The sequence below is a fragment of the Anser brachyrhynchus genome (assembly GCF_964034855.1).
Source record: "Anser brachyrhynchus genome assembly, chromosome: 24".
Classification (NCBI taxonomy): Eukaryota; Metazoa; Chordata; class Aves; order Anseriformes; family Anatidae; genus Anser; species Anser brachyrhynchus.
In genome coordinates, this window is record NC_137717.1 from 717,580 (window position 1) to 744,168 (window position 26,589).

At 65.4% G+C, this 26,589-nt stretch overlaps 3 protein-coding genes across 12 annotated transcripts; 2 read left to right on the forward strand and 1 right to left on the reverse strand.

Moving 5' to 3' along the window:
- Positions 1-417: 417 nt before the first annotated feature.
- Positions 418-8,255, reverse strand: LOC308182423 (CYFIP-related Rac1 interactor A-like). 9 transcript variants are annotated; one of them, XM_080567009.1, is made up of 13 exons: positions 8,010-8,252; positions 5,284-5,362; positions 4,718-4,798; positions 3,365-3,444; positions 2,853-2,974; positions 2,681-2,786; positions 2,374-2,510; positions 2,097-2,174; positions 1,865-1,981; positions 1,617-1,696; positions 1,409-1,535; positions 1,151-1,221; positions 425-1,028 (listed from the first exon to the last, which is right to left on the reverse strand). In XM_080567009.1, exons 4-13 carry the CDS (start codon positions 3,435-3,437, stop codon positions 965-967), a joined length of 975 nt encoding a protein of 324 aa, XP_080423135.1. In that variant the 5' UTR covers positions 3,438-3,444; positions 4,718-4,798; positions 5,284-5,362; positions 8,010-8,252; the 3' UTR covers positions 425-964. The 9 variants fall into 9 exon arrangements, with proteins under 9 accessions (XP_080423133.1, XP_080423140.1, XP_080423141.1 ...); XM_080567014.1 differs by lacking the exon at positions 3,365-3,444 and having other exon boundaries at positions 424-1,028; positions 8,010-8,255; XM_080567012.1 differs by lacking the exon at positions 4,718-4,798 and having other exon boundaries at positions 8,010-8,253.
- Positions 8,256-9,975: 1,720 nt separating this feature from the next.
- Positions 9,976-13,743, forward strand: HPCAL4 (hippocalcin like 4). Of its 2 annotated transcripts, none has more exons than XM_080567030.1 (4): positions 9,976-10,087; positions 11,860-12,029; positions 12,173-12,388; positions 12,614-13,743. In XM_080567030.1, the coding sequence occupies exons 2-4, from the start codon at positions 11,868-11,870 to the stop codon at positions 12,809-12,811; spliced, it is 576 nt and encodes a 191-aa protein (XP_080423156.1). In that variant the 5' UTR covers positions 9,976-10,087; positions 11,860-11,867; the 3' UTR covers positions 12,812-13,743. The 2 variants fall into 2 exon arrangements, with proteins under 2 accessions (XP_080423156.1, XP_080423155.1); XM_080567029.1 differs by having other exon boundaries at positions 10,011-10,087; positions 11,761-12,029.
- A 1,336-nt stretch (positions 13,744-15,079) lies between these two features.
- NT5C1A (5'-nucleotidase, cytosolic IA) lies at positions 15,080-26,322 on the forward strand. The gene is made up of 6 exons (XM_080566735.1): positions 15,080-15,238; positions 21,145-21,312; positions 22,088-22,217; positions 22,429-22,551; positions 22,998-23,182; positions 23,488-26,322. The coding sequence occupies exons 1-6, from the start codon at positions 15,134-15,136 to the stop codon at positions 23,851-23,853; spliced, it is 1,077 nt and encodes a 358-aa protein (XP_080422861.1). The 5' UTR covers positions 15,080-15,133; the 3' UTR covers positions 23,854-26,322.
- Positions 26,323-26,589: the final 267 nt, after the last annotated feature.

The following is a 26,589-nucleotide window of genomic DNA, read 5'->3' on the forward strand; positions in this document are numbered from 1 at the left end:
CGGGGGCGGGGGGGGGGGCCGGGGGCGGGGGTCCCGCGCTGTCATCCCCAGGGCTCGGGGGGGGGGGGGGCAGGACCCGGGGGGGCTTCCTGCAGCAGCCCCGAGGCGGCGGCCGGGGGGGGGGGGGGAGCCACCGGGCGGGAGGTGCCGGTGCCACCGGGGGGGCCGCGGGGGGATCCCCCCAAACCCCCCGCCCCGAGGCCGCAGGGCCCCCCCCGCGGCGGGGCCGGCCCGTGAGGGGGGGCCCGGGGCGGCCGCGTGGCGGTGTCACAGGGCCACCTGCCGGCAGCGGCACCTCCCGGCCGCGGCTGCTGGCCCGGGGACAGCCCCGGCAGCGGGGGGGGGCACCGTGGGGCGCAGCCCCCCCCCGGCGGCCCCGGGTCACCGGCAGAGACGGGGGGGGGGGGGGGCGGACGGGGACGGGACGTGCCCGGGACGGGACGCACCAGAGACGGCCCCGCTCCGGCCACGAACGGGTTAAATGCCATTTTATTTCACACCCAAAAAAAAAGAAAAAAAAAAGAGAAATGTACAAAAGAAGAGGTGAGTGGCGACGGAATTCCTCGGGAGATCGCCCGGGAGGGGCCGAGCCGCAGCAATGCCCGCTCCCCGCGGGGGGACGGGGGCGACGCCAGCCCCGAGCCCCCTCCCCGAAACGTGCCCCAGCCCCATCGGCCTGCCCCCCCCCGGGCCGCATCCTGCCCGGCCCCAGCACCCCCAGCCCGGGCTCCCCAGGCGCTGTGCCCCCGCGGTGCCACCCGCACCCAGAAGCGGGTGCTGATCTGGTGGGGGCAAGGGGGGCGGCGGGAGGGCGTAGGGGTGTCCTCGGGCCGTTTGGATTCATTTTTACATTTCTGTGTGTTTATTCTGTCCCTTCTCCCCCTGTACAAACGAGCACTATGGTCATGGGCGTAGATAACTCGGTGACGTGCGCGGTGGCGGACGCGGCCCGCGGGCACCGCGCTCACTGCAGCAGGGCCCGGACCTGCTTGGACGTGGTGTCGTCGTTGAGGTGCCGGGTGGTGTACCTGGGGGTTGGCGACGGTCACCCCGGGGCGCCCAAACTGCCCCCCCCGCAGCCCCTGCAGCCGTGGCCAGGTCCCTGGGGCACGTGTCCCCCGGCCCCCGTGTCCCCCGGCCCCCCGCTCACCTCAGCGCGTTCAGGAGCCCCTCGGTGCTGGTCGAGGGTTGGTCCTTCAGGACCTTGATGCACCCTTTCATCTGGCAGGGAGCGAGAGAGGCGGTGAGCAGGAGGTGCCCCCGGCCCCCCCGGGGGGGCGAATTCCCCTCGAGCAGCCCAGAGACATCCCCAGGGGGCCCCCGGCAGGAGGGACCCCGTGGGCATCGCCGCTGCGTCGGGAGGAGCAGGGTGGCTGCGGCACCCCCCACGCTCCCCACGGCCACTCACGTCGATCTTGGAGGTCTTGGCGAAGGCCCCCACGGGGTGGACGTGGTCGTAGAGGATGATGACGCCGACCATCACCCGCATGCAGAAGAGGAGGGTCTCGGTGTTGGTGAAGCGGCTGCGGTACTCCCTGCGCCAGGGGAGGGGCTGGATGAGCACGGGGGGGGGGACACAGGGACCCCAGCACCGAAACGCCCCCGGGAGTACTCACGGGGTCTCCAGCATCACCCTGCAGACGCAGGCCATGGTGCTCAGGCAGTCGGTCGTGTCCTCGATCGGGAGGGTCTTGTTCTGCAACAGGGCAGGACCCAGGGGCTGTCACCCTCCCAGCTCCCGGGGGGGCACATCCCGGCCCCCCAGCCCAGCCTGGTCCCCGCATGGAGCCGGAGCAGGAGGGGGGGGCTCGGCCCCGCCGCTTTGAGCCTTCTGCCCCCTGAGGGCCCCCCCAGCCCCGCTCACCTCCGAGACGAACTTGGTGGTGGCGTTGCTGAGCGTTTTGAGCATGGGGGTGGCCTCGGCGTAGAAGAGGGACATCCTGTTGGCCATCTCGTTGTTCACCTCGCTCTCCGCATCCAGCTGCAGGGGACGGTAGGTGATGGGGCTGCACCCGCTGCCCCCACCCCAGCCACCCCCAGCCCTGCACCCCGCTATGGGGAGGCAGCCACTGGGGGGGGAGGCACCTGCCTCTCACCTGCAGGTTGTTGATGCGATTTCGGCTGATGGTCCTTCTGTAGTAGCTGAAATCGTTCTGGATGGCGGGGTTGGTCATCTGCGGAGGGGGGCCTGTGTTAGGGGCCGGGGCCAGGGCTGTCTCGGTGTGCCCAGGCTGAGCCCCACGGTCCGGGGGCAGCGGTGGCCCCCCCAGCCCTCGGCTCTTGCACGATCTTGGCACTGTGCAAAACATCGGCTGCTGTGCTGCGGGGCTGGGCGTGGGGACACCAGGGGACCTGCAGCCCTCAGGGGGGTACCTTGAGCTCATCGAAGCTGAGGGTGAAGTGCAGGATCTCAGCGAACTGCTTGGCCAAGGCCTGCTCCCGCTCGAGGTGCTGCGTGGGGGCGTACGGGGGGCTGGTGAGGGCCTCCAGCAGGCTCCGCAGGGCGTTCTCTGCGGACAAAGCGCCGCCGGTCACCGTCCCAGCTCCGGCTGGGGAAACCGAGGCACAGGGCAGGGCACCTCATGGCCGGGGACCCCCAGAGTTGCTCTGGTCCTGTGTTGGGGGAGGCACAGGATGTAGGAGGGGGTGTGGGGGGGGGACGGGGGCTCAGGACCCTCACCGAGCCGCAGGGAGAACTCGTAGAAGCGCTTCAGCTTGGCGACAAGGGGGCACACGGCGCTCCAGGCCCTCTCCTGCAGCCGCAGGTCCCCGGGGTTCTGGATGGCCTGCGGGAGGGCGGCAGGGTTACCCCGAGCCGCGGGGCGGGCGGCGGGCGGCGGGGCTGCACCCACCTCTCGGATCTCCTGCCCAGCGCCCGTGTAGGACTGCAGCTCGGCCAGGACGCCCTGCGCCTCCTCCAGCACGGCGTTCACCTGGTTCCACACCGCCGTCTCGGCCTCCGTCGGCTGCGCATCTGCAGGGCAGCGCCCCGGGGGAGAGAAACCCGGAGGGCTCTGAGCGGGGCCCGGGCAGCTGGAGCCAGAGCGGGGCGCCCGCCCCCGTCCCGCGGAGCCCTGCCAGCCTGCGGACCGGGTGCCCAGGGCCCCCCGCGGCCCCCAGCCCCGGGCTGGCCCCCCAGGGCTGCGGGGTGCTGCGGGGGAGAGGGGCAGAGCGATAGCTCCTGGCCCTGGGTCTGCCCCGGCGGCTGCAGCCCCCTCCCCGGGGAGCCCCTGGGACAGTGGGGAGGGGGAGGACGTCTGGGATGGGCGCAATGCGATGGGCGACGGGGACGGGAACTCAAAATGGCGTGGATGTGGAACTCATAGTAAGTAAAACAAAAAGGAAAATAAAAATCCCATCTCACTTTCAAAGTCAAGGAAAAAATTAGGGCCTTGGTCAAGTTCGTTATAAGTCAACACTTTAAGAAGGTTCCCCATGTGAAACCTGCAAGAGAAGAAACAAGAGGAAAAAAGCATGATGGTGAGGTGGTGCTCGGGGAAGAGGTGCTGGGCTGCGGGCAGCGGCGGCGAGAGCCCCGTCCTCCCCGCGTGTGCCGGGGGCTCGAGGCGCTCCCGGTGACCCCGCGGAGCTCCCAGCCCCGGCTGCAGCCTCTTGCCCCCGATGGAGATGGGCGCTGCGGATGGGGTGATGGAGAGGAAGGAGCGAATGGAGGGCAGAGCTGCCGGGCTCCGGCGAGGAGGGCGATGCGGTGAGCGAGTCCCACGGTCGTGGCTGCAGGTGGCTCCCCTCTCGCTGCAGAGCTGGCCCCAAAACCGGGGGTCCTGGGGAGCACCCACAGCCCCGTCCCCCTGGGAGGGGGAGGCTGGAGAGGACTGGGGGCGGTCGCGGGCTGCACGCACCCAAAGGACCCACCGGGAGCCGGGCAGGTCCCTTGCCTCGGGTCTGGGTTGGCTGCAGGGCCCCAGCCCCCCGGCCCCTGCGGCTATTTTGGGATGTGCCGGTGCTGGGGACGCGCAGCGAGCTGCACACACCCTCTCCCCGCCGGGCCGGGGCCGGTGGTTGCTGCTGCACTATTTTTACACCCCTCGCTCTTGCTCTGAGCTGTAGCCCTGGAGGAAGGAGGGGGAGAGGCAGGAAGGGGGGCCACGGAGCTGCGCCGAGCCAGGCACCTCCGTAACACCCCACACGCAGCCTGCAGCGACCCCAGGCCACGCTCCCCTGGCCCAGTTAGCCCAGGGACAGCTTGGACCGGGGTCCCCAAGCCCCGTCCCATGGGTGCAGGCTGCCACCAACACACCCCTCCCCTGGCCTGGCAGGCAGCACTGATCCGTCCCCTGCCTCCCTCCTGTCCCCAGCCCCCGTCCTGTCCCCAGCCCCCGGACCGTCCCCGCCATGGAGGTGGTGGGGACGTGCCCTATGGCCACCCGGTGCCACCAGCTGAAAGGGCAACAGGCACCTGCCTTAGGGCCTCTTGGGCCAGGTCCTGCTGCCGGGATGTCTCCCGCACCCCTGCCACTCGCTGGGGACGTGTCCCCACGCGGGACCCGTGGGGAGCGGCGCTCTCAGGCGTGGGGCATCTCTCGGGGTCTGGGCCCTGCTCCCCGGCCCCATGCAGCCCTTCGTGGGGTGCATCTGGGGCTGCCCCCTGGGGACACAGGGCTGCTCGGGGACACTGTGCCCGTCCCCATCTTCTGGGGAGCAGCCACCATGGTGGCCCTGGTCCCCTCCCCACGCCCGCCCTGCTCACGGGACTTACTTTCAAAATCCAGGAAAAAATGAGGACAGTTTTCTAAATCTTTGCCCAATACCTTTATCAGGTTGCCCATGGCCAGCAGACCTGAGCGAGAGAAACAAACAGAGTGGAACAGCACCGGCACCGGCGGCTGGACACCCCGGCCCCCCGAGCCCCCCGCCGCCTATGGCACCTACCTGCACCCGCCCCGCCGGGCCCCGCGCCCCCCGGCCCCTGCTGCACCCTCCCGGCTGCGAGGCCGTGCGTGCGGAAACAGGGCCGCTGTCCCGGCACCTCTGTGTTTTCTATTTCTCGAGGCGGGGAGGGAAGCGGGGTGCAGGCTCGCGAGCGTCGCACTTCCTGTGGGTGCCGCTCGCCGCACCGCCCCCGCCGAAGCGCCCGGCCCCCAGCCCGCCGGGACCAGGCGGCTTCCCCGGGCCACCCCACGGGTGACCCCATGTCCCTACGTGATGGGGCTGGGTGGGGAGCACCCCAAGGTGGGATTTCTGCCCCACAGACCCAGGCTGGGGGCCTGGCGCCCACACCGGTGCCTCCCGCCCACCCCCGCGGCCGTGGCCCCGGGTCCTTACCTTGGTGCCCGGTGCGGTGGCTACGGCAGGAGCAGGGGCTGTGCCACGCGCCTGGATCACTTCATGGGCCGGCGGGGACCTGCGGGGGGAGGTGCAAGGTCAGGACCCCCCCGAGCAGCCCCCACCCGGGGCCCACCAGGCAGGGATGTGCCGTGGGACGCCGGCTCCTCTGGCCATGGCTCGCAGCCACTGGGGCGGTTGGCGGTGGAGGCGCGTGGCCCTTCCCGGGCGGCCCCGCATGCAGCTCCGCCAGCCGTCACCTTATTTGCCTCTGTTATTTTTTCATTGCCAGCAGCCGGTGGTTTTGGAAGCCATCCAGCGCTTCCTAGAGGTGCGGCGCGCTCCACCACTTCTCCAGGCTCACCAGGCACGGGCTGAGCATCCCCTGCTCCCCGCGCCCCTCGTGGTGACCCCACGGCTCGGGGACGACCCGGGGCACGTGGCAGGCACCCTGGGGCCGGGCCATCGCCCGCCTTGGGGAAGCCGAGAGACGTCAGCGATGACTTTCCCCGCGCTGCTGGTTGGGTTTGCTCTTTTCCATGCGTTGCACGAGGGTCGCTTTATGCTGCTGCCGAGCTGCACCCCAAATCCTGCAGGCGCCGGGATGCTGCCCCCATCCCCTGCCCCCTCCGGTTCCAGCACCGTGCGGGTGCCGCAGGCCTGGGGCGGCTCTGCCCTCGTGCAGGACGCAGGGCTCCCCCCGCCAGCGGGACAAAGCAGCCGTACGAAGCCCTAAGGGGAGGCTGGCGCTGGGGCTCCGGCTCCCGGCATGGGGGCTGCAGGAGGATGTGGGTCAGGGCCGATTCCATGCTGTCAGCGGGCTCTGGGAAGCAGCCATGGGATTCGGCAGGTTGTAATTAATCGCTTGGGTCTAATTAATGTGGCTGGGGAGGGGAGAGCTGGAGGAGACCACAGAAGAGGGGTGGATGGGGCTGCCTCATGCCCGGGTTGGGGCTGCGGCTCCCCAGCCTAGCACTCCCTGCTCAGCCCCACCACAGCCCCTCAGCAATGACAGTGATGGCTCTGCCTTCCTCCTCCTCCTTCTCCTCCTCCTCCTGGGCCTGGTACGCGCTGGCTTTATGCTCAGCACGAGAGCAGAGCATCCATGCCCAGGCTCTGACTCCCCTGACAGACAGAAAGCCCATTTTCCTCTGGAGGAAACAAATTTGTGCCTGCTGGGACCTCGTGCTTGAGCGCGACCCGAGGTCTTGCCGAGAGCTTTCCGCGGGCTCGCTGCGCTGCCTCCTGCCCGCTGCCTGCAGGCGTCTGCGCGGGGCGCACCGCAAAGTGTGGGGGCAGCGCTGCACCCCCTGCCTCAGTTTCCCTACAGGCAGCCGATGCCCGTACCCACGGTGGGGCACAAAGCCCCCCAGGGCTGCCCCAGGGCGCTGACCCGGGGTTTGTCCCGCTGGGTGCTGGGGTGTTTTGGGGGGTTGCTGGGCCCTGTAGGGTGAAGCTGGGGGAGCCTGCAGCCCCCAGGGCAGGCAGCCAGGCAGGAGGCTTGCACTTGCACGGCTCAGGCATTTGCATAAATTCTGTTATCGGCATCCTCTGCCCGCACCGAGGTTGTCCTTGACAGGCGGAGAGCGGCTCAGGGCTGGGATTTGTCACCGCCGCATCCTGCCTGTGCCCAGGGAGGGGCACGGACGGGTCCCCGCGGTCCCTGCCATGGGGACGCCGGGTGCGAGGTCTGCTGTGGGGCTGGGTGCTGGGGAGGACGGGGATGGCTGCAGCCCGTCAGCACTGTGACAGGGGTTGGAGATGTGTGGCAGTGCCAGGGCTGGGCCCCTCGGCCTCTCCCCTGCGAGGTTTGGGGCTCAGCACCTGATTTGCACCATTCCCTCGGCCCTGCTGCCTTCACCCCGCAGTGCTCCCCATGCCGGCTGCCCATCGCCGCAAGGCTGAGCTGAGGGCACCGCGCGCCCCAAACCCACCAGGACGGACCCACCAGGGGGGGCTGCCCCGAGGGGACCGCGCACCCCAAACCCACCAGGACGGACCCCGCAGGGGGGGCTGCCCCGAGGGGCGCGCTGCCCGAGAGCAGGGCAGGGCTGGGGACAGCGGGGTGCCCCTGGCCACACCCGGGGTGGCCCCAGGTTCCCTCCCAGCCCTCCCCTGCGCCCCAGGAGCACCCTGCCCCAGGGGTGTCACCTCCACGGGGGCGTCCCGGCCTGACCGGGTGGCTCCAGGCAGGGCCTGATCCTGCCCCCCCCCAACCCCCCCGCGTCCTGCCCATCACCGCGGGGGCAGCGATGCTCCGGATCCGGCCACCGGGGCCGTCCCCACGCCTCCCGCGGGCGCGGGTCGGGGCCGGGCCGGGGGTCGCTTCCCCTCGCCCCCCTCCCCGGCCGGGTGCCGCCGCCGAGCCCCCCCCCCCCCGCCGCTGCCCCCCGCCCAGCCCCGCCGCAGCCGGCTCGGGCGCGCCGTGCCCGGCGGCTTCAGCCCGGGGCGCCCCACGGCGGGCACCGGGGCGCGGGGTCCGGCCCCAGCGAGCCCCCAGGGTGGGGCCGGGCCCCCCCATCCGCTTTGGGGACCCCTCGGGGCCGAGCCCCTCCTTCCCCCCCCAGCGGTGCGGGGCCTCCCCCGGCCTCGCTGCGGCCGTTTTCCCGCAGGGCTCCCGCGGCAGCCCGGTGGTGGTGGGGGGGGGGGGTACGGGGGGGCTGCTCCCGGCCGCCCCCCGCCCCGCTCCCCGCGGCGCGGCCCCCCCCGGCCCCCCCCGTGCTCACCGTGGCGGCGCGGGCGGGCGGCGGCCGTGCGGTGCCTGCGGTGCTCCCGCAGCGCCGTGCCGGGGGGGGGCCGCCCGCCGCCTGCGTGCGAGCCCTGCGCCAGCTGCCGCTGCACCACAAAGCCCCCCATGGCCCCCGGCCCCCCCACGCCACCGGGGACGGTGACGTCTCGAGTGCGAGGAGCCGGGGACGCTTAACCCGCTGCGTGCCGGCCTGACCACCGCTGGGGCCTGTCCGGGCCGCGGGGGGGCTCTGAATTTGGGGGGGGGGGGGAACGGGGAGCCCCCACACTCTTTGCTCCTGCCCCTGCACCGCTCCCGATCCGCCCCCCCCCGGCCCCTCCCTGGGCAGCGGCACCGCCCCGGGCCGGGGCCACCCCAGCGCCGCGACCCCGCAGCCGGGGCCAGGCGGGGGTTGGGGGGCGGCGGGGCCGGGGGGGGCGATGCTGCCCGGCCGGGGGGGGGCGGGCGGGGACCCCTCAGCGCGGGGTCTGCCCACCCTGACACCTCAAACCTCCCCTTCCCAGGCCAGCGCTGGGCATCGGAGGGGGGAGCTCAGCGAGAGCCCCCCCCGTGCCCCTGCCCCCCGCCCCAGCGTCCCCACGGGTGCAGTTTGGGGGGGGGGGGGGGGGGCACACCGCCCTGCCCGCGGGGCCCGATCCGGCTGCGGCCGAGGTGCGCTCAAACAGCCCCGAGCACCGGGAAACGGGGGATTCTCTGGGGCCACGCACCCCACGGCACACACACACACATCCCCCGAGGGCACGGCCCCCCCCGAGGGCACGGCCCCCCCCCGAGGGCACGGCCCCCCCCGTGGGCAGGGCCCCCCGGGCCGTGCCGGTGCCGCCCGCAGCCGCTGGGGGAAGCTGCAGCCCTTCGCATCCGGCTGCGGGGCCGGGCGGGGGGGCTTGAGGGGCCCGGGAGGCACCGGGCAGCGGCGGGGGGGGGACAACAAGAGTGGGGGTCTCGCTGCGACAGCGGGGAGCGGGAGCGGCCCCCCCGGGCTGCCCGGTGTCAGCCCCTCCGGGTACCGCAGCCGCCGCCCCGCGGGGACCCACAGCCCCCGGCCCCGGCCCGTGCCGAGGGGCCAAATCCTGCCCCCCCCGGCGGGGATCCAGCCCCGGACACACCGGGATGCTGCATCTGGCCGCGGGGGGGTCCCAGCCCTGCCGGCCCGGGGGCAGCGGGTGAGGGGTCCCTGCAGCCGCGTACACACACAGAGCTGCAGAGACTGGGGGCTTTGTGACCCCCCCGCGCTCCTTGTCCGGGGCAGGGCCGGGGTGGGGGGCACCGAGGCGGGGAAGGGCAGAGCCCCCGTGTGCCCCCGCAGCCCCGGGGGGGGGACCGGGACCGGGACAGCCCCGGCTGGAGGCAGATGTGTCCCGTCCCCCCCCCCCACGAGGGGCCGCTGGCAGAGGGGTGGGGGCGGCTCCGGCCACAGCCACGGGAACGCTCCGCGCCTGGCGCTGCAAACCCGCGGGGGGGGGGGCGGGTCCCCGGCAGCCGGCAGCCCCCGGCCGTGCCCAGCGCGACCCCCGGGGCTGGCCCCGGCCCCCCCCCCAAGGCGCTCCAGGGGAAGGGGCTGTAGGGGGGAGCAGCCACCCCCGGGCCGATGGGTGCGGGGCGAGCCGGGGGGCTCTGCTCCAGGATGGGGGGGCTCTGCTCCAGGATGGGGGCTCTGCTCCAGGATGGGGGCTCTGCTCCGCGCTGGGGGGGCTCTGCTCCGCGCTGGGGGCCCCGCAGGCACCCCCGGGCCCCGCCGCTGGAGCACGGCCGGACCCAGCACCCCCGCGGCCCCCTGCCAGCACCCCCCGGCGGCCCAGACCCGCCCCCCCCAGCATCCCAGTGCCAGTTTCTCCTCCCAGCATCCCAGTACGCCCCCCCAGTAACCCACCACGCCGCCCCCCCCCCGATTGACAGCGCTCCCAGCCAATGGGCAGGCGGTACCGCGGGGGGGGGGGCGGGCGGCCCGCGGCTACAAGAGGGGCGGGAGCGGCGCGGGGCAGGGCCGGGGGCTGCAGCGCGGCCCCTCCGGTACCGGCACCGGCACCGCTCCCGCCCGGCGCCGCCGCCCGCCAGGTAAGGGCCGTCGGGCCTGGGAGCCGCTCCCCCGGGGCGGGACGGGGCTGCCGTCGGGGCCGGGAGCCGCGAGCCGCTTCCCTCCCGCCGTCGGTGCCCCCGGGACGGGGCAAGCGGCGGGGAGCAGCGCTGCCCCCGGACCCGGCTCTGGAGCGTGTCGGGGCCGGAGCCCCCCTCCGAGTACCCCTGCCCCAGCCCGGCCGCCCCGTCCATCCCCAAGGCCCTGCGCCCTGCTCCCTCCTTGGGGTGCTGATGTGGGGTGCCCTGCACGGCCAGGGTGTCGGCCTGGGGGGCATCCTTAGCGGCCCCCCTCTGCCCTCTTCTGGGACCAGCAGCCAGTGGCCACGATGGTACCGGTACGGTGAGAGGAGGGGGTCGGGTCGGGTCAGGGGTGCCAGGGCCCTTCTGGCCCCAGCTGCTGTCTCCTGGTCTGGCACGGTCTGTGTGGGCTCCTGTGCGGGATGGGTGCTCAGGGTCCGTGGCCCAAGGAGCCTTTGTGTCCTGGCCTCTTTGGGGGCTTCACTTGCAGGATAAGGAGCTCCTGAGGGGCTGTGCTTCTGGCAAAGGTCCTCCTCGCTGTTCCCTCCTGGGAAAAGGAGCCTCTTGCAGCTCTTGTGTGGCTGAGAGCGCACGGGGAGGGCATGAGCATGGCACACCGCGGGGATTAGTCAGTCCCTGGGGCAGGGCTGTGGTGCCAGGAAGGCTGGTGCAGCTCCGCAGCCGTGCCGGGGGTCTCAGGGGAAGCGCTGCGCTTCGTGGGCGTCCGGACGCTTCCTTGGCTCTGGCTGCCGAGGGGCGGTGGGTTCAGCGCTGCCGCGGGCGGTGACAGATGCTGGTGGGATGCTGGGGCAGGAAGTAGCCTCTGCCTGCGGCGTTTGCTGGGAGCGGGGCTGGCAGGGAAGGCGAGGAGCCTGGATCATTGTGGGGGGAGGCTTGTGCCCATCCCAGGGCACCCCCAGGTACCGCAAGCCCACGTGGCCAGGAAATCATATGTGCAAAGGGCAATTGGGCTTGGTCGGCCTCCAGGTGAACTTCTCCTCAACTTTATGGAGAGAAGCTCCGGGAGCTCTCAGCAAACCATCTGCTGCTCGGGCTGAGTGGCGCCGACAGCCAAGGCTGCGTGGGAGCGGGCACAGCGCGTATCGGAGCCGCTCCGCCTGCTGCCCACGCAGCCACAGGCTCAGCAGCACCCCGCTGCACCGCGGGCAGCCCCAGGGCCGGGGTGTGAGGCTGCGGAGCTGCCCCTCACCGAGGGTCAGGCACCAGCGGCCAGCTGGGTGCTGCAGGCTGGATGGTGCTGGTGAGGTTTTTCCCTGCTTTAATGCCACAGCAGGGACTGGTCCCCACCCTTTATACATCACATGCCCCTCTCCTGCTGTGCAGAGACTTGTGATGTCTCTGTCCCATCCTTAGAGAGGGTGCCTGGCCCATCGTGGCCTGGTAGAGCACGCAGGGAGCTATTCTGGGTGTCAGTTGCTGAGTGTTTTCCTGCAGCCTGAAGGGGGGACTGGAGGTGATGCCATGGCTGTGTTAGGGGGCTGCCGTTGGGCAGCTCCTGCATCAAGGGCCACAGCTGAGCATGGGTGCTGAGCCCAGCCCCGGTGCTGTGGTCGCTGTTGTGGCATTGGGCAGTGAGCAGATGCCTGCAACCAGGTGGGTCTGCTCTGCTGTAGGGCAGCACGCGGGGCTGGCCAGCTGCTGGAGCAGTGCAGGACCCAGGATCACGGCCGGCCCCGTGCCGGCACGCAGGAGCCCCACGTTTCCCCTGCCAGGTGCAGCCATGGGCAAGCACAGCAGCAAGCTGGCCCCGGAGATGCTGGATGACCTGGTGAGGAGCACAGAGTTCAGTGAGCAGGAGCTGAAGCAGTGGTACAAGGGCTTCCTGAAGGACTGTCCCACTGGCATCCTCAACCTGGAGGAGTTCCAGCAGCTCTACATCAAGGTGGGCTTGGGCTGGGGACCTGCACGCTGCCTGCGGGGCTGGAGCACCCACCCTGCTGGGGCAAGGATGCAGCTCCCTGTGGAGCAGCCTCTGCACCGAGCTCCCCTCCCCGTTTCGATCTCTCTCTCCTCTCCTCCCTGCAGTTTTTTCCCTACGGAGATGCCTCCAAGTTCGCCCAGCACGCTTTCCGCACCTTTGACAAGAACGGCGATGGGACCATCGATTTCCGGGAGTTCATCTGTGCCCTGTCTGTCACCTCCAGGGGGACCTTTGAGCAGAAACTCAACTGGGCCTTTGAGATGTACGACCTGGATGGGGATGGGATGATCACACGCCTGGAGATGCTGGAGATCATTGAGGTACTGGCGCTTAAATAAGTGGGGGTAGCTTGCGTTGTTCCAGGCTTTTCACTGGTATTGAGCCCACCAAAGAATGGGTTTTCCTGTCCAAAGCCTTGTCTGAAATGCCCACGGGTGTAGCTGTGCAGGGCACAGAGTGGCAGCAGTCCTGTCCCTGCCTTGTCCTGGCACCTTCTGCCCACCCAACGTCCCCCCTCTGGTGCTTTGCTCCTCTCCTCGCTGCAGGCCATTTACAAGATGGTGGGGACTGTGATCATGATGCGGATGAACCAAGACGGGCTGACGCCCCAGCAGCGTGTTGACAAGATTTTCACTAAGATGGACAAGGACAAGGATGACCAGATCTCCCTGGAGGAGTTCAAGGAGGCAGCAAAGAGCGACCCCTCCATTGTCCTCCTCCTGCAGTGCGACATGCAGAAGTAGGGCCCCGAGGGCTCCCGGCTGGACGGGCTGCAGCCACCCATGCTCCCTGTGACAGTTTCCATCCCCACTTTCTGCTGAGCGCCCTGTGCCCGCTTGGCCCCAGGTGTGACCCACACTCTGTCCCTGCTGCCACCCCTCTGCCTCCGCTCCTGGCCACATCAGTGGCTGCGTCTCTCCCTCGATGGGCAGAGCCTGCCCTGGGCACCGCTGGCTTGAGGTGCCCCCAAACCAGACCTCTCCCGTCCTGGAGCTGGACTCCCTGAGGCTGATGGCAAGGTCCCAGCTCCCTGGGCCGGTTGCCCCCATGCCCCTGCTGCTCGCTGCCTGCTCTCCCCACTGCTCCGCCTGGCCCGGTTCCTGATCCCATCTGAGAGCAGCTCTTTGCACTGACCCCATCGCTCGTGGTGCCTCCAGGGAGGCTGAAGGCTCCGGGTCCTGTCCCTGCTCTCTCCTCTGCTGGCAGCTCCCCGTGGGGCTGTCTGGGGGCTCGGGGCTGGCCCCAGGGAGCTGCAGCCCCTGCTCCCTCTGCCCAGCTTTAGCTTTTCGGCTGCTGCTTCTGCTGCTGGGAATGGCCAGGGCTGGTGAGGGGACTTGAGAAAGAGCAGAAGTGTCCAGGTCCACCCTTGGACATGGCCGGTGTCTGATCCCAGAAGCCACCTTCCATCCCATCACCTGTGGGAGCTGGTAGGGACAGCGGGGGACCACCAAAACTGCCCTGCTGGTATTTGGGGTGCCTGTGGAGTTTCTGGCCTTTCTGACAAGGGAAGTGCTGCCTGCTGTTCCAGCCTGCTGCCCCTGTCCCTCCTGCCCAGGACAGGAATGTTGTCAGGGTGTTTAGTCTGTACGTCGTGGTGTTGACGTCTGTAATGTCTGTTAGGAGACTGTGGACTTGGTATTTATTTTTTTTATGGAAAAATAAAATGTCCCCTGAGTGTGGTGTTCCCCTGAATGGCTTACTGGGAGGCAGCTGGCTCCTGCAGCTGTGGGTGAAGCCGGGTGGGAACATTTCCCCTGAGCATCGCTTGTGGGGCTCACCTTGAGCCTGTGACACCCAGGAGATGGAGGGGGTCTGCCTGGGGAGCCTTGAAGATGGATGAAAAGGTAACCCCTCAGCTGTGAAGGCAGCTTTGGGGGAGGGAATAACGTAATCCTGCAGGAGGGGGGGTAGGAACAGGGATCCCCGGCCCTGAACTAGGTCTCCCCTGTCCTCCAGGAGCTGGACCCTGGCTGCCCCTTCATTCAGGGGCACAGCCGGGGGGAGCTGGTAGTTGTGTCCTGGGCCCATCCCGGTGTCATCCACCCCTGGGACCTGCTCTTGCTGCACGTCTCTTCCACCCCCATCCTCCTGTCACATTTTTTTCCTCTGGCCTTTCTTCTCCAGCGGCAGCCTGCAGAGATAGGGCCTGTTGCCGAGGATCTCGCACCGGCTTTAAACACCTCTCTGTGTTTAACGGGGCGAGTTTGGCTCCTGCTGGGCCTGCAGGCACGCTGCTCCTTCCACCCTGTGCAACGCCTGCATCCCCTGCGTCCTGAGCAGGCAGAGGGAGGGTGCTGGGGCAGCGCCTGGGGACTGCCGGGGGTGCTGGGGGGCAGCTCCGCGCACCTGGGCTTTGGCTGCCGTGTGTGCAGCAGAGCGGGGCTGCGCGCTGGGGGAGGACGGGTCCCGGGGCCTGGGCCTGTGCCAGGGCTGCCGTGTGAAAGGGCAGGAGCTGGAGCTCGAGAGGGGGCTCCCAGAATAGCCGCCGCGATCCCGGGCTGCGAAGCTCCTGCTTCCCTTGGTGTCACCCGCGAGGAAGCTCCGGTATTTGCTGGGGAGACCCGCGGGGGCCCTGGGGAAACGGAGCGTTTGACGGGGACGGAGCGATGCTGGGCTCTGAGCCCCCGGCCGAGCGCTGAGCCCAGGGGCTGGGCTCGGTGCTGCCCCGGGCAGGGAAACGGCTGCGGGGGGGGGCCGGGGCAGACCGCGGGGATCTCCCCGGGGGGGCCCTCGGCTGCTGCCCGCGGCTCCTGCGGCAGGCGGAGAGCCCCGGGCTCGGCGTGGAGCCTCGGCGGGCACCCGCGGCGCCCCCCGGTGCGCGCCCCCGTGCCGCTGCTCGCCCCTCCGCGACCCCCCCCGGCCCCGTCCCTGCCCGCCCGGGGGCTGCCGGTGCCCCCGGGGCCGTTACCGGGGACCGGGGGGTGCGGGGCGGCGGCGGCGGCGGCGGCGGGCCCGGTGCCGAAGAGGTTAAGCCGCGGCCCGGTGGGTTGGAGCCCGGAGCTCCGCGGGCCGCCCTATAAAAGCGCCCCGCCGGCAGCGCCCGGTGCGCACGGAGCCGCCGCGCCATGGAGCCGCCGGGCACCGCCGGGGCACCGGGCGCGGCGGGGCGGCCCTGGGAGGACGCCAAGGCTTTCTACGACAACCTCGCCCCCAAGAAGAAACCCAAATCGGTGAGAGCCCCGCGCTGCGGCCCCGCCGCCGAGGGAGCCCCCGGCCCGGGGAGGGGGGCGGCTGCCCGAGACCCCCCGGGTGCCGTGCTCCCCTAGGGTGGGTGCTGTGCTCCCCTGCATGCCCCGTCTCCTCCAGCCCCCTCTCCCCTTCAGATCCCCCTCCGAGTGCCCCATCTCCTCCATGTCCCCCTCCGAGCACCACCCTCTCCTCCAGGTCCCCTGCGGTCCTTGGGTGCCCTGTCTCCTGCAGGTGCCCTGGGCTCCACCTGGGTCTCTCTGGTTTTCATTTGATCCCCTCCCAGGGGTTGTCTCCCTAGGGGTCCTGGGGGTAGCCCTGGCTGTCTCCAGGTGCCCCCCTCCTTCGTGGCATCCCTGCGTTGCCCTTGGCTGCCTGGGGTCTCTCCAGAGCCCCCGATCCCCTCCGGTTCCTGCATGTCACCGGACTGTCCCTGTGTCTCCCCAGGGCTGAGATGTCCTTGTGGAGCTGCTTGGTGCCCACGAGCTGCCTGTCCCCTGTGCCCAGCTGCTGGCCAGGGGCAGGAGGTGGCCGTGGCAGAGCAGGGGGACAGCCCAGGGCCCGAATCCCTGCCTGGGGGCGCTGGTCCCACCCCAGCGGGCTCCCCCACTCTGGGAGATTAGAGCAAAGCCTGCGTTATCTAACCAGAGCTGAGCCCTGCTGCATTTAAAAATGGGAGCTCTGGAAGCGCTGCCGTGTCTCAGAATAGCCGTGGCAGCGCTGTGCTGGCAGCCTGGCGAGGTGGCCGCGGGCTGGCCCTGGCCCCGCTGCCTGTGAGCTGCGGGCACCGGAGTGTGGGGCAGTGCTGGAGCCACTGCCATGGGGCCTGGGGCACGCAGGGCCTGTCGTGGTGAGGCTCCGTGAGGGGGGAACCCCAGTGAGGGGAGCTGGCCAGGAGGCTGCTCTGCAGCCCCCAAGTGGGGGCACCCCCCTGCTTCCCCGCGGGGGACCCCCGGTCCTGTACCCACTGCAAACCATCCGTGCTGTCACCTCGCCCTGCCCCTGGGGGAGGGGCAGCCTGGCGTGGTGGGGGGATGCGGCTGGTTGTCTGCCACACCATGCTCTCAGCCTCCTGCAGGTGTTTGCCCGAGCTCTTCCTCTCCTGGCAGCACGCTCGACGCCCACCATGTCCGTCTCTGCTGTGTGTGTGGGGAAACTGAGGCACGGGGCTGTGGTGTGGTTTGCTCTCGTAGCAAACCAGTGGCAAAGCCAGGATCCGGGCGCTCAGGCCCCGAGGTTGGGCTGTGCCCCCCATCGGTGTGGGGCTGGGGCCGATGCCCGCACCCTTCCCCGGGGCAGGCTGCGTCCCCGTGCCCGCGGCCAGGCAGCTCGGCTGCCCTCGCACACAGCTGGGCTGCCCGGCCCTGCCAGGCAGCTGTCATGCCCCGTGATGGACAGCTGCAGAGCACTTTTCTGCAGTATAAATAATGTGTTTTGAAAACTCAGAAACATCCCAGCCATTGCCCTGAACTTTAATCTGATCCTGAGCAGGGGGCTTGCAGCTCCCAGGGCTTCCCTGTGCCTGCGGGAAATGAGGTTGCTACTGTCCGTCTGTGCCCTTGTGGGTGCTTCTGGGTCTGTCTGTCCTCGGCTGGGTCTGTCCGTCCTTGTCTGGGTGTCTCCGCAGCCAGGGCAGGTGCTGGTGTGGGAGCAGGAGCAAGCCAGAGCTGCTGCTTCCTGCAGGTGGGCTGGCAGGAGGCAGGGTGATTTGGGGCATGTGTTTGGGAGCACGTTCCTGGCTGGGGAACGGGCTAACACAGCATCCCCAGAGCCTGGGGGGCTCCCTGCTTTGCTGGGGTCTCTGCTCTTCCCGCTCCCTGGCTCCCATGCCTGCTCCAGCCTCGCTCCTGCCAGCTGGGGGAGGTCAGCAGTGAGACTTGTCACTCTTCAGCAATGTGGAAAATGTCCCCCAGCATCTCCAGTGACACCGTGTGGGGAGGAGAGGCCAGGCTGGTGGGAGCTGGGCTTTGCTGCTCCCCTTCTCCGGGTGCCCCTCGTCCCCTGGCCCGCCAGGCCCCTGTGCCCACAGGGACCCGTCTGGCTCAGCGGGGTGCCTCCTGTGCTGGGCTCTCCATAGGCGTTGGGTGCAGTGACTTTTGGGACGCTTTAGCTAGCGAGGAGACCTGTGCTTGACCCTGGACCTCCTCCCTTTCTGTGTCCAAGTTTAACACCAAAATTCACCTCCAAGCTTTGATTTTCGCCACAAGGTCTTCTGCAGGAGCCAGCCCAGAGCCACCAGCATCCCTCCAGGCTTTTGGGCAGAGGTGTGTCCCGCAGGATCAGCCCCAGGCGGTGCAGAATTACCTGCTGCACCGGGCTGCAGGCTGGGGTCTGCCTGGCCTCTGGGGGTGGCAGGGGGAGCTGCCGGTGTTGGGGACACGGGGGGCACCTGCAGCTCTTGAGTGGGAGGGCACGGCTCCGCTGCGTGGCCTGGGAACGTGTGGGATTTCCAAATGTCTGTCTCTAATCCCTGGGGGGCTGCTCAGGATTTACATGCGATTAGGAGGGCGATTTAAAGGCCTGCCAGCTGCTGGGTCTGCGGAGGAAAACGTGGCGTTTCCACTCACTGCAGAACACACCTCTGTCAAAACTGAAGCTTTTGGGGTTGGGGTGGGTTTGGTGCTCTGTGGAGCTGGAGTGTGCTGGGAGGTCACTTATGTCTGGGATGGGGTTTGGACCTTGGGGACCGCCTGGAGGTCGCACCAAGGGCTGGGCTGTCAGCATGGGTCCCTCCTGTCCAGGCTGAGCCCAGAGATGCACCTGGGGTTATGGTGGGACCTCCCCCCTGCCATCCTGCTCACACCTCTGTTAAACACCTCAATCATCTCTTGGGGGAGCTTTAGGACAGGGCTGGATGTGGCCTCCCATGGGAAGGGAAGAGGGGAGAGGAGCTGACCCTGAATCCCCAGGCACAATTTCAGCTGGATTCGGCTGAGCAGAGCCCCACAGCCGCTTCCTGGGGGTTTTGTGGGGCGATGGGCTGCAACCAGCCTTGGCCGACCTTGGGTGCTGCTCTGAGGGCACTTGGGGTGCCCAAACCTGCCGGAGCTGGAGGCTGTGTTGGGATGGAGCCCTGTGCAGGCTCCACGAGCCTCGTGGGACTAAACGTAGCCCAGCAAGGGCTGCAGGATGTGCACGCTTTCTATTAAAATGGAGCGTATTTTCTCCTAGAACTGTGGAGTTTCACAGGCAAAATGGGGGTTGTTGGGTCGTTCACAGAGCTCTGGTGGAGGAGTAGAGGTGCTGTAGTTCCCATAGTGCCGTGACTTCCTAAAAGCCACTTCTTGAACGTGGTAATGACCATCTGCAGTAACAGCGGGGATGGAGAAGCATCCAAACAACCTCGAGGAGGGAACGCTTCCAGATGAAATCTCCACTTCAAAGAAACGTCAGAATGCATCTCCCCTCCTTGCAGAGCAGAATTGCCTTATTCCCTAGCAGTCAGCATTTCCCAGAGCGCAGCAGGGCTGCTGGAGCTGCGAGCTGCACTGGCGCCTGGCTGAGGCTTTCCTGCAGAAAGTGCTCAAAGGGGCAAATCTTCCTCCGCAGGCACGAGCAGGATCCGGCAGGTCCCGTTCCCAAAGGCTTCCCGCCTGCAGGCGGCTGGGGCTCCGGCAGCCCACGCCGGGGCAGAGGAAGGCCCCGAGCTCACGGTTATTTTTATTGCTGCGTTTATTACCTCTTAAATTAACCTCCTGGAGGCTTGTGCCTTTACATGGCAGGGAAGGGACCTTGAGCAGCCTGCTGCCGTTGCGCAAGGTGCCTGCGCTCTTGGCACCGCCGCTGCAAGGTGTGTGCAGCGTGATGCAGCTTCGGGCCGGGCACCTGGGTGCCCTGCACACGTCTTGCCCCGCAAAACGCCTGGGTGCTGTGTGTGCCACTGACCTGCTGTCGGTGCTGGGCTGGCAGGGCAGGAGGCGCTGCCCCGCCACCAGGAGTGAACCTCTCCTTACCCAGAGAGAGACTGTGGGAGCGGCCGTGCTCCTTGCTGAAGGCTAATGGCCGGATGCCCCAAAGCCTTTAGTGGTTATTAATATTAATATTTTCAGGTAATAAATGGCCCATGACACCGGAGTTATTAATTAATGAGGTAGAGTGCTGAGACTTGGCCCAGGACCAGTTAATAGCTAACACCCACCAGGCAGCTGAGTGTGAGGTGGGGTTGATACGCACCTGGGAGTGATGCTGGTGCTGCTCTGCTCCCACATTTGCTAGAATAACCCTGCGTGTCCCGGGGGTTGTTCCTAGAATCACAGATCATTCAGGTTGGAAAAGACCTCTAAGGTCATCTAGTCCAACCTTTAACCTAGTACTGACAAGTCCACCACTAAATCATGCTCCTGAGTTCTACATCTACATGTTTCTTGAAGACTTCCAGGGATGGTGGCGGCTATTCCAAGGCTGCAAAACCTTTTCAGTACAGAAACTTCTCCTAAAATCCAACCTAAAAGCTGGGGGGGGGGGAAAGCTGCTTTGGGGAAAAAAAACCACCTGCTTTCCCAAAGAGCTGGTTCAAAAGGGGATCTTATTTCTCTACAAGGGTCCCTCTGGTCACGGTGATGTTCTCAGGCTGAGCTAATCTGTATCTGGTCCTAATCGCCCACTGCTTAATCTGCTTGTTGGGGATTTTGGGTACTGATGCGGCTTCGGAAAGGCGTCAACCACGCTGCAGGGCTGGCCCCGGGCGCTGCCAGTGGGGCGGCGCGGTGCTGGGAATGGCACGGGGCTGCTGTGACTCACTGCTGGGCGCGTCTGCGCTGGGCAGGATCGGCAGAGCCAGCGTGGGGCAGAGCAAGCCCCGGGGCAGGCCCAGCCCTGCGGGGAGAGAAGGTCCCCAGTGCGGATGGGGCAGCTCGTCCTTGCCAGGCTGCTGTTCTTGCAAAGCCCAGCCCTACGCAGGGTGGGAGCTTGAACTTTGGAGCACCTGGGTGTGCGGAGCAGGCTGGCGAAGGCACCCTCCGCCTCCGGGCAAGCGGCATCGCTGGGGGATTACTCACAGGCAATGTGCTGCGTGATCCTGGAAATCACGGAGGAGCTGAGGGCAAGGTGTTTCCGCAGTGCTGACGGCCTGGATTTCACGGGCTCCCTGTGGGGATGCCCCCGAGCACCCCAAGCCGCTCTCAGCAGCAGGGCTGCCCCTGCTGCCCTCCCGTCCTGGGATCTGCTCTGCTGGCAGATGGATTTTTGCTGGCCGTCAGTAATGAACTGGCTTTCAGACTGCAAGTGGTGATGGGGATTAACGCCCTCCAAGGGGAGAGGGAGGACAGGCAGGGGTCAAGAGGAGACTGACTTTTGTGGTGCCCCCCTCTGGCTGCCAAGTCCCACCGACGGCCCCTTCTTGACTTCGGTGGATTTTGGATCAAGTGCACGAACATTAATAATAATGACTCATAAATCATTGCTCGCACCACCTGTTTGTCATGTTTCCACCCACAATAACTATACCGAGTGTGTTTATACGCTCAGCTGGCATGGGCTGTTTGTCACATCTGGATAGCAGCATGGGAGTGCGGATCTTGCCGAGCCGCAGTGTGTGGTTTTTCCTGGCTGGAGGGAAAAAGCCACACAAATTCCTTCTGCGCGGGGTCAAGTGGTTCTCCCGGGGCAGTGCCTTGGGTCTGGATGTGTCCCAGGAGCCTGTTTGCCATGGGAGAGCTTGAGCATGGTGCAAGCCTCAGAAAAGGGGCCTGAGGTATCCGAATGTGTGGGGACAGTGTGTCAGGGCATATCCAGGGCTTCTCCCCTGGAGCAGGGAAGATGAGGGCGCCAGCTGCCTGGTCAGTGCAGCCGTCCCAAAGAGGATGTGCTGTCCTGGTGAGGGCTGGCCGCTGCCTCCGGGTGGGGGGGCCGTCAGCGTGGGCTGCCGCCCAGTCTCACCATTTCCACGCAGCCAAAGCCCGAGAATGCCATCACCATTGCGGTGTCGTCGCGGGCGCTTTTCCGCATGGAGGAGGAGCAGAAGATTTACAAGGAGCAAGGGGTGGAGGCCTACGTGAAATACCAGCTGGACCATGAGAACGAGCCCTTCCTCCCCGGGGCTGCCTTCCCCTTCGTCAAGGTGAGCGTCCGCCCGCGTAAGCTGAACCTGACCCATGAGTTTTGGGGTGAGGGGGCACCGCAGGGTGCTGCACATGCAGAAGGGATGGGAATTGAGGGATGTACCCGCAGAGCAAACAGTGCGGATAAACCTCCTGGCAAGGATGTGCTGCTTCCTGGGCTGGGGAAACGCTGAATGTTCCAGATTGGCCAACGAGCCCGAGAATTGAAGAAATCATCTCTTTGGATCATATCTAAAGCTTCCATTTAGGGAATTCTCATCTCGCTCTCTGACAATGAAATTGGCTGAATTTAGTCTTGCTACAGAGTTGGCCAGTTTCTAATTTTGACATGTTGAAATGAGATATTTAAAATTTTAAATATGTTTTCCAATTTCTGCCCCAGTTCTGGTGGATTTGGTGCAGTTTCTTCTGCTGGCCCTCACTGGAGCGACCTCTCACCTTTTCCCGATGAATAAGCAAATCCACTTGGTGGGGCGAGACATATTCTTTTCCTGATTGCTTGAAAAACACTTCTCTGTAACTCTGAGCTAATGCGATCTCATCTCCTAACAGAAACTCGAAGCTTGTTGTGTTAGGCAGTAGAAGGGTGGCCGTGTATTTTTTCCCCAATGCAGCCCCTTTTTTCCCAGCTGAAGCCGCTCGCTGGTGTCTGCGTGGCTCGGGGTGCAGCTGGGGCAGGTCCCTGGTTTCGGTGAACACGAGTTGTGCTCGGTGAGGAGGGCGGCAGGGCCGTGCCCGGGGCTCGCTGACCCTCCCTGTCGCCGGGTGCTGCAGGCGCTGGAAGCGGTGAACACGCAGCTGCGCGAGCTCTACCCCGACAGCGAGGAGCTCTTCGACATCGTCCTCATGACCAACAACCATGCCCAGGTCGGGGTGCGGCTGATCAACAGCATCAACCACTACGGTGAGCTCAGCGCAAAGCATCCTTCGTGCAGGTGCTGCCAGATTTTTGGTGGGGTATTGTGGCTGGGCAGCGGGTTAAGGAGATGCTTTCTCCTATCTCTTCCACCAAACTGCGTGCTGAGCTCGCTCCTCCCAATCTTTCTGGGCTCTGAGTGGAAGCTGGCACTTTTTGGGGGGTGGCCGGGCTCACCCCGCTGTCCACCTGCCCTCAGATCTGTTCATCGAGAGGTTCTGCATGACGGGAGGGAACAGCCCCATCTGTTACCTCAAGGCTTACCACACCAACCTCTACCTCTCCTCCGACGCCGAGAAAGTGAGTGGGGCCATTGAAGAGGGTGAGTCTGGGGTCCAGCCTGGGGGTTGGGGGGGATGCCCAGAGCCCACAGGGGTTGGTGCCAGGAGTGATAGCTCCAGTGTCCCCGTGTCGATGTGCAGGTGGGGCGGCTTTCCCACATCCCATCAAGGAGGGGATGTCCTTGATGCTTCAAAGAGCCTCCAGTTTCCACGGGAATAAGGCTTTCCTTGGGCTCTACAGCTCTTCTGGTGCAAAGGCGCTGTCTTCCCTCTTTAGTTCTTGCATGCAAAGTGAGGCCTGTCACTTCAGTACTTGTTTTTGCTGTGAAAGGTCTCAGGGCCAAGCTGCAGGCGCTTTTTGGTGCATGCATTTCCTCTCTGTGTTTGCTTGCAGCCTGTTGTGTTTTGCTCTGCTCCTCAACAGATGAGCGGTGTGGCTGGGTCCTCGGGTAACTGTCACCTCTCACCTTGCGCTTCGTGTCCCCAGGGATTGCCGCGGCCACCATCTTCAGCCCCAGCAAAGATCTGGAGGTGTCGGAGAACCAGCTGCGGGTGGCATTTGACGGCGACGCCGTGCTCTTCTCGGATGAGTCGGAGCAGATCGTGAAGGCTCACGGCCTGGATATGTTCTTTGAGCATGAAAAGGCTCATGAGAACAAGCCTCTGGCACAGGTAGTGCTGGGCATCCTGGCATGGTGCAGCCAGAAAAGCCTCTGGGGGAGAGGCAGCCCGCAGGGGTGGCTGCACCGTGGGGAATGTGCCGGGGCTGGCGCGTGGAACGTGGCGTGCGGTGGGCCAGCAGCCTGGCGCTGCCAGATTCAGGCTGCGGGATGGCTCCGGCTGCCCCCTCAGTGCCACTTCTGAGGGCCTGTGGGGAGAAGGGCTTGGCCAGCGCGCCCGGCCCCGGTGGGACTGGGTGCTGGAAGCAGGGGTCGGCACAGAGGTCTCGGAGTGACGGCTTCCCTTTGCTCCGGCAGGGACCCCTGAAGGGCTTCCTGGAGGCCCTGGGGAAGCTGCAGAAGAAGTTCTATTCCAAGGGGCTGAGGATGGAGTGTCCCATTCGCACCTACCTGGTGACAGCCCGGAGCGCCGCCAGCTCGGGAGCCCGGGCCCTAAAGACTCTGCGCAGCTGGGGCCTGGAGACGGACGAGGCGCTGTTCCTGGCCGGGGCTCCCAAGGGGCCGCTGCTGAAGAAGATCCGGCCTCACATCTTCTTCGACGACCAGATGTTCCACGTGGAGGGAGCCAAGGAGATGGGCACCGTCGCTGCCCACGTCCCCTACGGCGTCGCCCAGAAGCACAAGCGGCCGGCGCAGGAGAAGCAGCCCCAGAACAGCAAGTAGGGCGGCTGGCACGGCGCGGGCGCCCCGAGCAGCAGGCGTGGAGCTGGGCTGCGCTCGGCCGGGCCGATCCCGGTGGGAGCCCGGTGCAGGCGCGGGCGGAGGAGGAGGCTGCCGCAGCCTCCTTTAGCCTTGGTGTTTTTGCAGTGTCGTGACGTTGTCCCCTTCCTCGTGGTGCCTCCCGCGAGGCGCTTCCCCGTTCGTCTGCACTTGCTTCAGGCAGCGTCTCTCGAGGACGGGTCTTGGTTTTTGTGCGCTGCTCATGCAGGGCAGGTTTAACCTTATTGACTGTTCTTCAAACCCCAGGTGATTTTCAAAACCTTTGATTTAAAGAGCAAATGTTCAGGCTAAACTGTAGAACTGGAAAGTTAGGAGCACAAAAAAAAAACACCTTTCTTGCAGCTTTGAAGCAAAATACTGTCCCTTTTCTCTAAAGAGAACCCCAAAGTTTGTTCCCTTGCTGGGAAACCTAAGGTATATCCAGCACCTGCTCCCTAAGGAGAAAACCTCACGTGTCTTTGTCCTTCCACCAAGGTTTTGTCAGCTGCACAGCTTTTCTTTCATACACTGGAATTTGGAAAAATAGAAGCAAACATATATTGAAAAAAAAACACACTTATCTGCTTGGAGCTTTGGGCCAGCGTACCATTGGCCCAGGTTTTTAAATGTGGGTTCCACAGTTGGATGAGTTGGCACTTAAAAAAACCATCTCAGTAAGACATCCAAAGCCCAGCTCTTGTGTGTGCCTTCCAGGGTCTGCAGACACATGCCTAGGGCTTGAGTTAAGGTAAAAGCAGGCCCCAATATATTAGGGACATCATTTGAAGTCCATTTAGATAAATCTGCAGAGAATTTCAGCCTTGGGGGTTTAATTAAAGGATTTTTTTCACCTCTCTAAGCTGAGCCCATAGGAGTTGGTAATCTTTTTCTCCTCAGCTTCTTAAAACCTCTGGTGTTTCCTAAAATAGACACCTCTGCTCGTGATGCTGTGAGAAAGAACCAAATCTCTGATTAAAAATCAGGAAAGCAATTGGAGTGCTACTCCAAAATCCGTGTGAAAATCACACTGACATTACTGCACAAAGCCATGTCCCGAAGGACACACTCAGGATGAAAATGTAAAGAATACCACTTTTGTGTTTTGCTTTATTATTATTATTTTTAATTCTTCAAGGCAGAGCATGCCATGGTTGGGCACAAAGGGTGCCCAGGGGTATCAGGTAGTAGTTTCAGTTGCTTCCAACTTTGCAAACACCAATTCCGTGGGCTGAAGTTTTCCCAGGTATATGTCTGCCCCTGGCTTGACTTTGCTTCAGCTAAAAGAGCTCAGCCTTTCCCAGCAGTGAGGCTGGAGTGGTGGTTATTGCACTTCTGACAAATACCCCCACAAGCTAACGATGCCCTCATTGGCCCTGCAGACTGTTTTCTCATTGCACTAAATCCTGCTCAAGCAGTGAAAAACAAATTGCACTTTTCCACTCCCGAACTCCTTCACCTTGACAGACTGTTATTTGTCACACCTGGGTGACAAACGCCTCAGAGGAAGGTCTGAAATCCAAACAAAAAGAAGTCTTGAAAGAAATGAGTATTGCAGTTACACATCTGTTAATATACAGGTCTATAAAAAGGTCCTGTTTTTTTTTTTAATGTGAACCCCAGATATTGGGATCTGAATGGTATCTTGCAGTCCTTTTTGGCAGAGGCAGGGGATAACAGCCTGGCCTCCCAGTAAACATTTCCAAGGTGTTTCCTGAAGATCCCGTTTTGGAAGCCTGGCCAAGCTCAGCTCGCAGAGGCTCCTGCCAGACCGAGAGGTGACGTTGCGAGGGGAACGGCATCACCAGTGAGCCCTTGAGAGGCAAGGCAGGGTGCTGGTGGGATGGGATGGGAGGGGATGGGATGGCCTTGGGATGTGCAGGGAGCTGGGCACGAGCCCGAGGGCAGCAGCACGGTGTGGGCAGCTGCGTTAGGGACTCTGCTTAGGGCCAGCCTGCTGCCAGGGCAGCTCGGGGGCTGCTGGGGGACACGGGGCTCGGGAACGCTCCCGAGGTGAGATGAGCCCATGAGCCCCCTTCGCACCTTCTGCATCCCTCTTGCACTGGGAGGATTTTAGGATTTTCCCTTCCCGCGACGGCTGCTCCGTTCGCTTTCATCCATGTGGCTTCCAACATGTTTTTCCTCCTCCACCACTGACTGGCGGGCGTGGATTTGCTGCTCGTGTCTGTCCTCGTGTGCCCATCCGTGCCATCTGCTGGGGCTGGGGAGCGATGCAGCCCCCGGGGCTGGCTGTGTGTCTGACCGCCGGTGCGGCTGTGCCTTTTGTTCCGTGCTGGCCAACAAATGGACTTCCCTGCTGCATGTCACTGCTGCGAGTTTCACCTCATTGTTCTCCAGTGTTTTTTCTTGTAAACGAACTGCCATGATAATGAAACCCCTTTGGGTGTTTTTCTGTAATAAACTGTGTTGGTCCCAGCCCGACTTTATTGCCCTTCTCACAATGGGTATTTTGGCTCCCTGGTACAGGCAGCAAGAATCTGGGGTCCCTGCCTGGGACCTCCCAGGCTTTATGGTGAAGGGATGGGGGTGATTAGAAGAAAAAGGGACTTAACGGAATTCAGAAAATGTAACAAAAGCAGCTACCTGGGAGCTGGAGACTGCTGGGAGAGGTGGGATTCCAAGGCAGAGAGATGTGCTGTGAAACCTCCCTCTGCTTCGTGAACGGGCTTTTATTGAAACCAG

What these genes read in the sequence shown, in the direction of transcription:
- LOC308182423 (XM_080567007.1), bottom strand. Translation starts at nt 5,152, where the DNA reads ATGGGGTCACCCGTGGGGTGGCCCGGGGAAGCCGCCTGGTCCCGGCGG. An exon ending in ATCGCATCAACAACCTGCAG is followed by an intron (nt 1,982 to 2,096) that starts GTGAGAGGCAGG and finishes CGTCCCCTGCAG; the next exon opens with CTGGATGCGGAGAGCGAGGT. An exon ending in AGGGTGATGCTGGAGACCCC is followed by an intron (nt 1,536 to 1,616) that starts GTGAGTACTCCC and finishes CCCCTGGCGCAG; the next exon opens with GGAGTACCGCAGCCGCTTCA.
- HPCAL4 (XM_080567030.1), top strand. Translation starts at nt 11,868, where the DNA reads ATGGGCAAGCACAGCAGCAAGCTGGCCCCGGAGATGCTGGATGACCTG. An exon ending in TCCAGCAGCTCTACATCAAG is followed by an intron (nt 12,030 to 12,172) that starts GTGGGCTTGGGC and finishes TCCTCCCTGCAG; the next exon opens with TTTTTTCCCTACGGAGATGC. An exon ending in AGATGCTGGAGATCATTGAG is followed by an intron (nt 12,389 to 12,613) that starts GTACTGGCGCTT and finishes TCCTCGCTGCAG; the next exon opens with GCCATTTACAAGATGGTGGG.
- NT5C1A (XM_080566735.1), top strand. Translation starts at nt 15,134, where the DNA reads ATGGAGCCGCCGGGCACCGCCGGGGCACCGGGCGCGGCGGGGCGGCCC. An exon ending in CTGCCTTCCCCTTCGTCAAG is followed by an intron (nt 21,313 to 22,087) that starts GTGAGCGTCCGC and finishes CGGGTGCTGCAG; the next exon opens with GCGCTGGAAGCGGTGAACAC. An exon ending in AGAACAAGCCTCTGGCACAG is followed by an intron (nt 23,183 to 23,487) that starts GTAGTGCTGGGC and finishes TTGCTCCGGCAG; the next exon opens with GGACCCCTGAAGGGCTTCCT.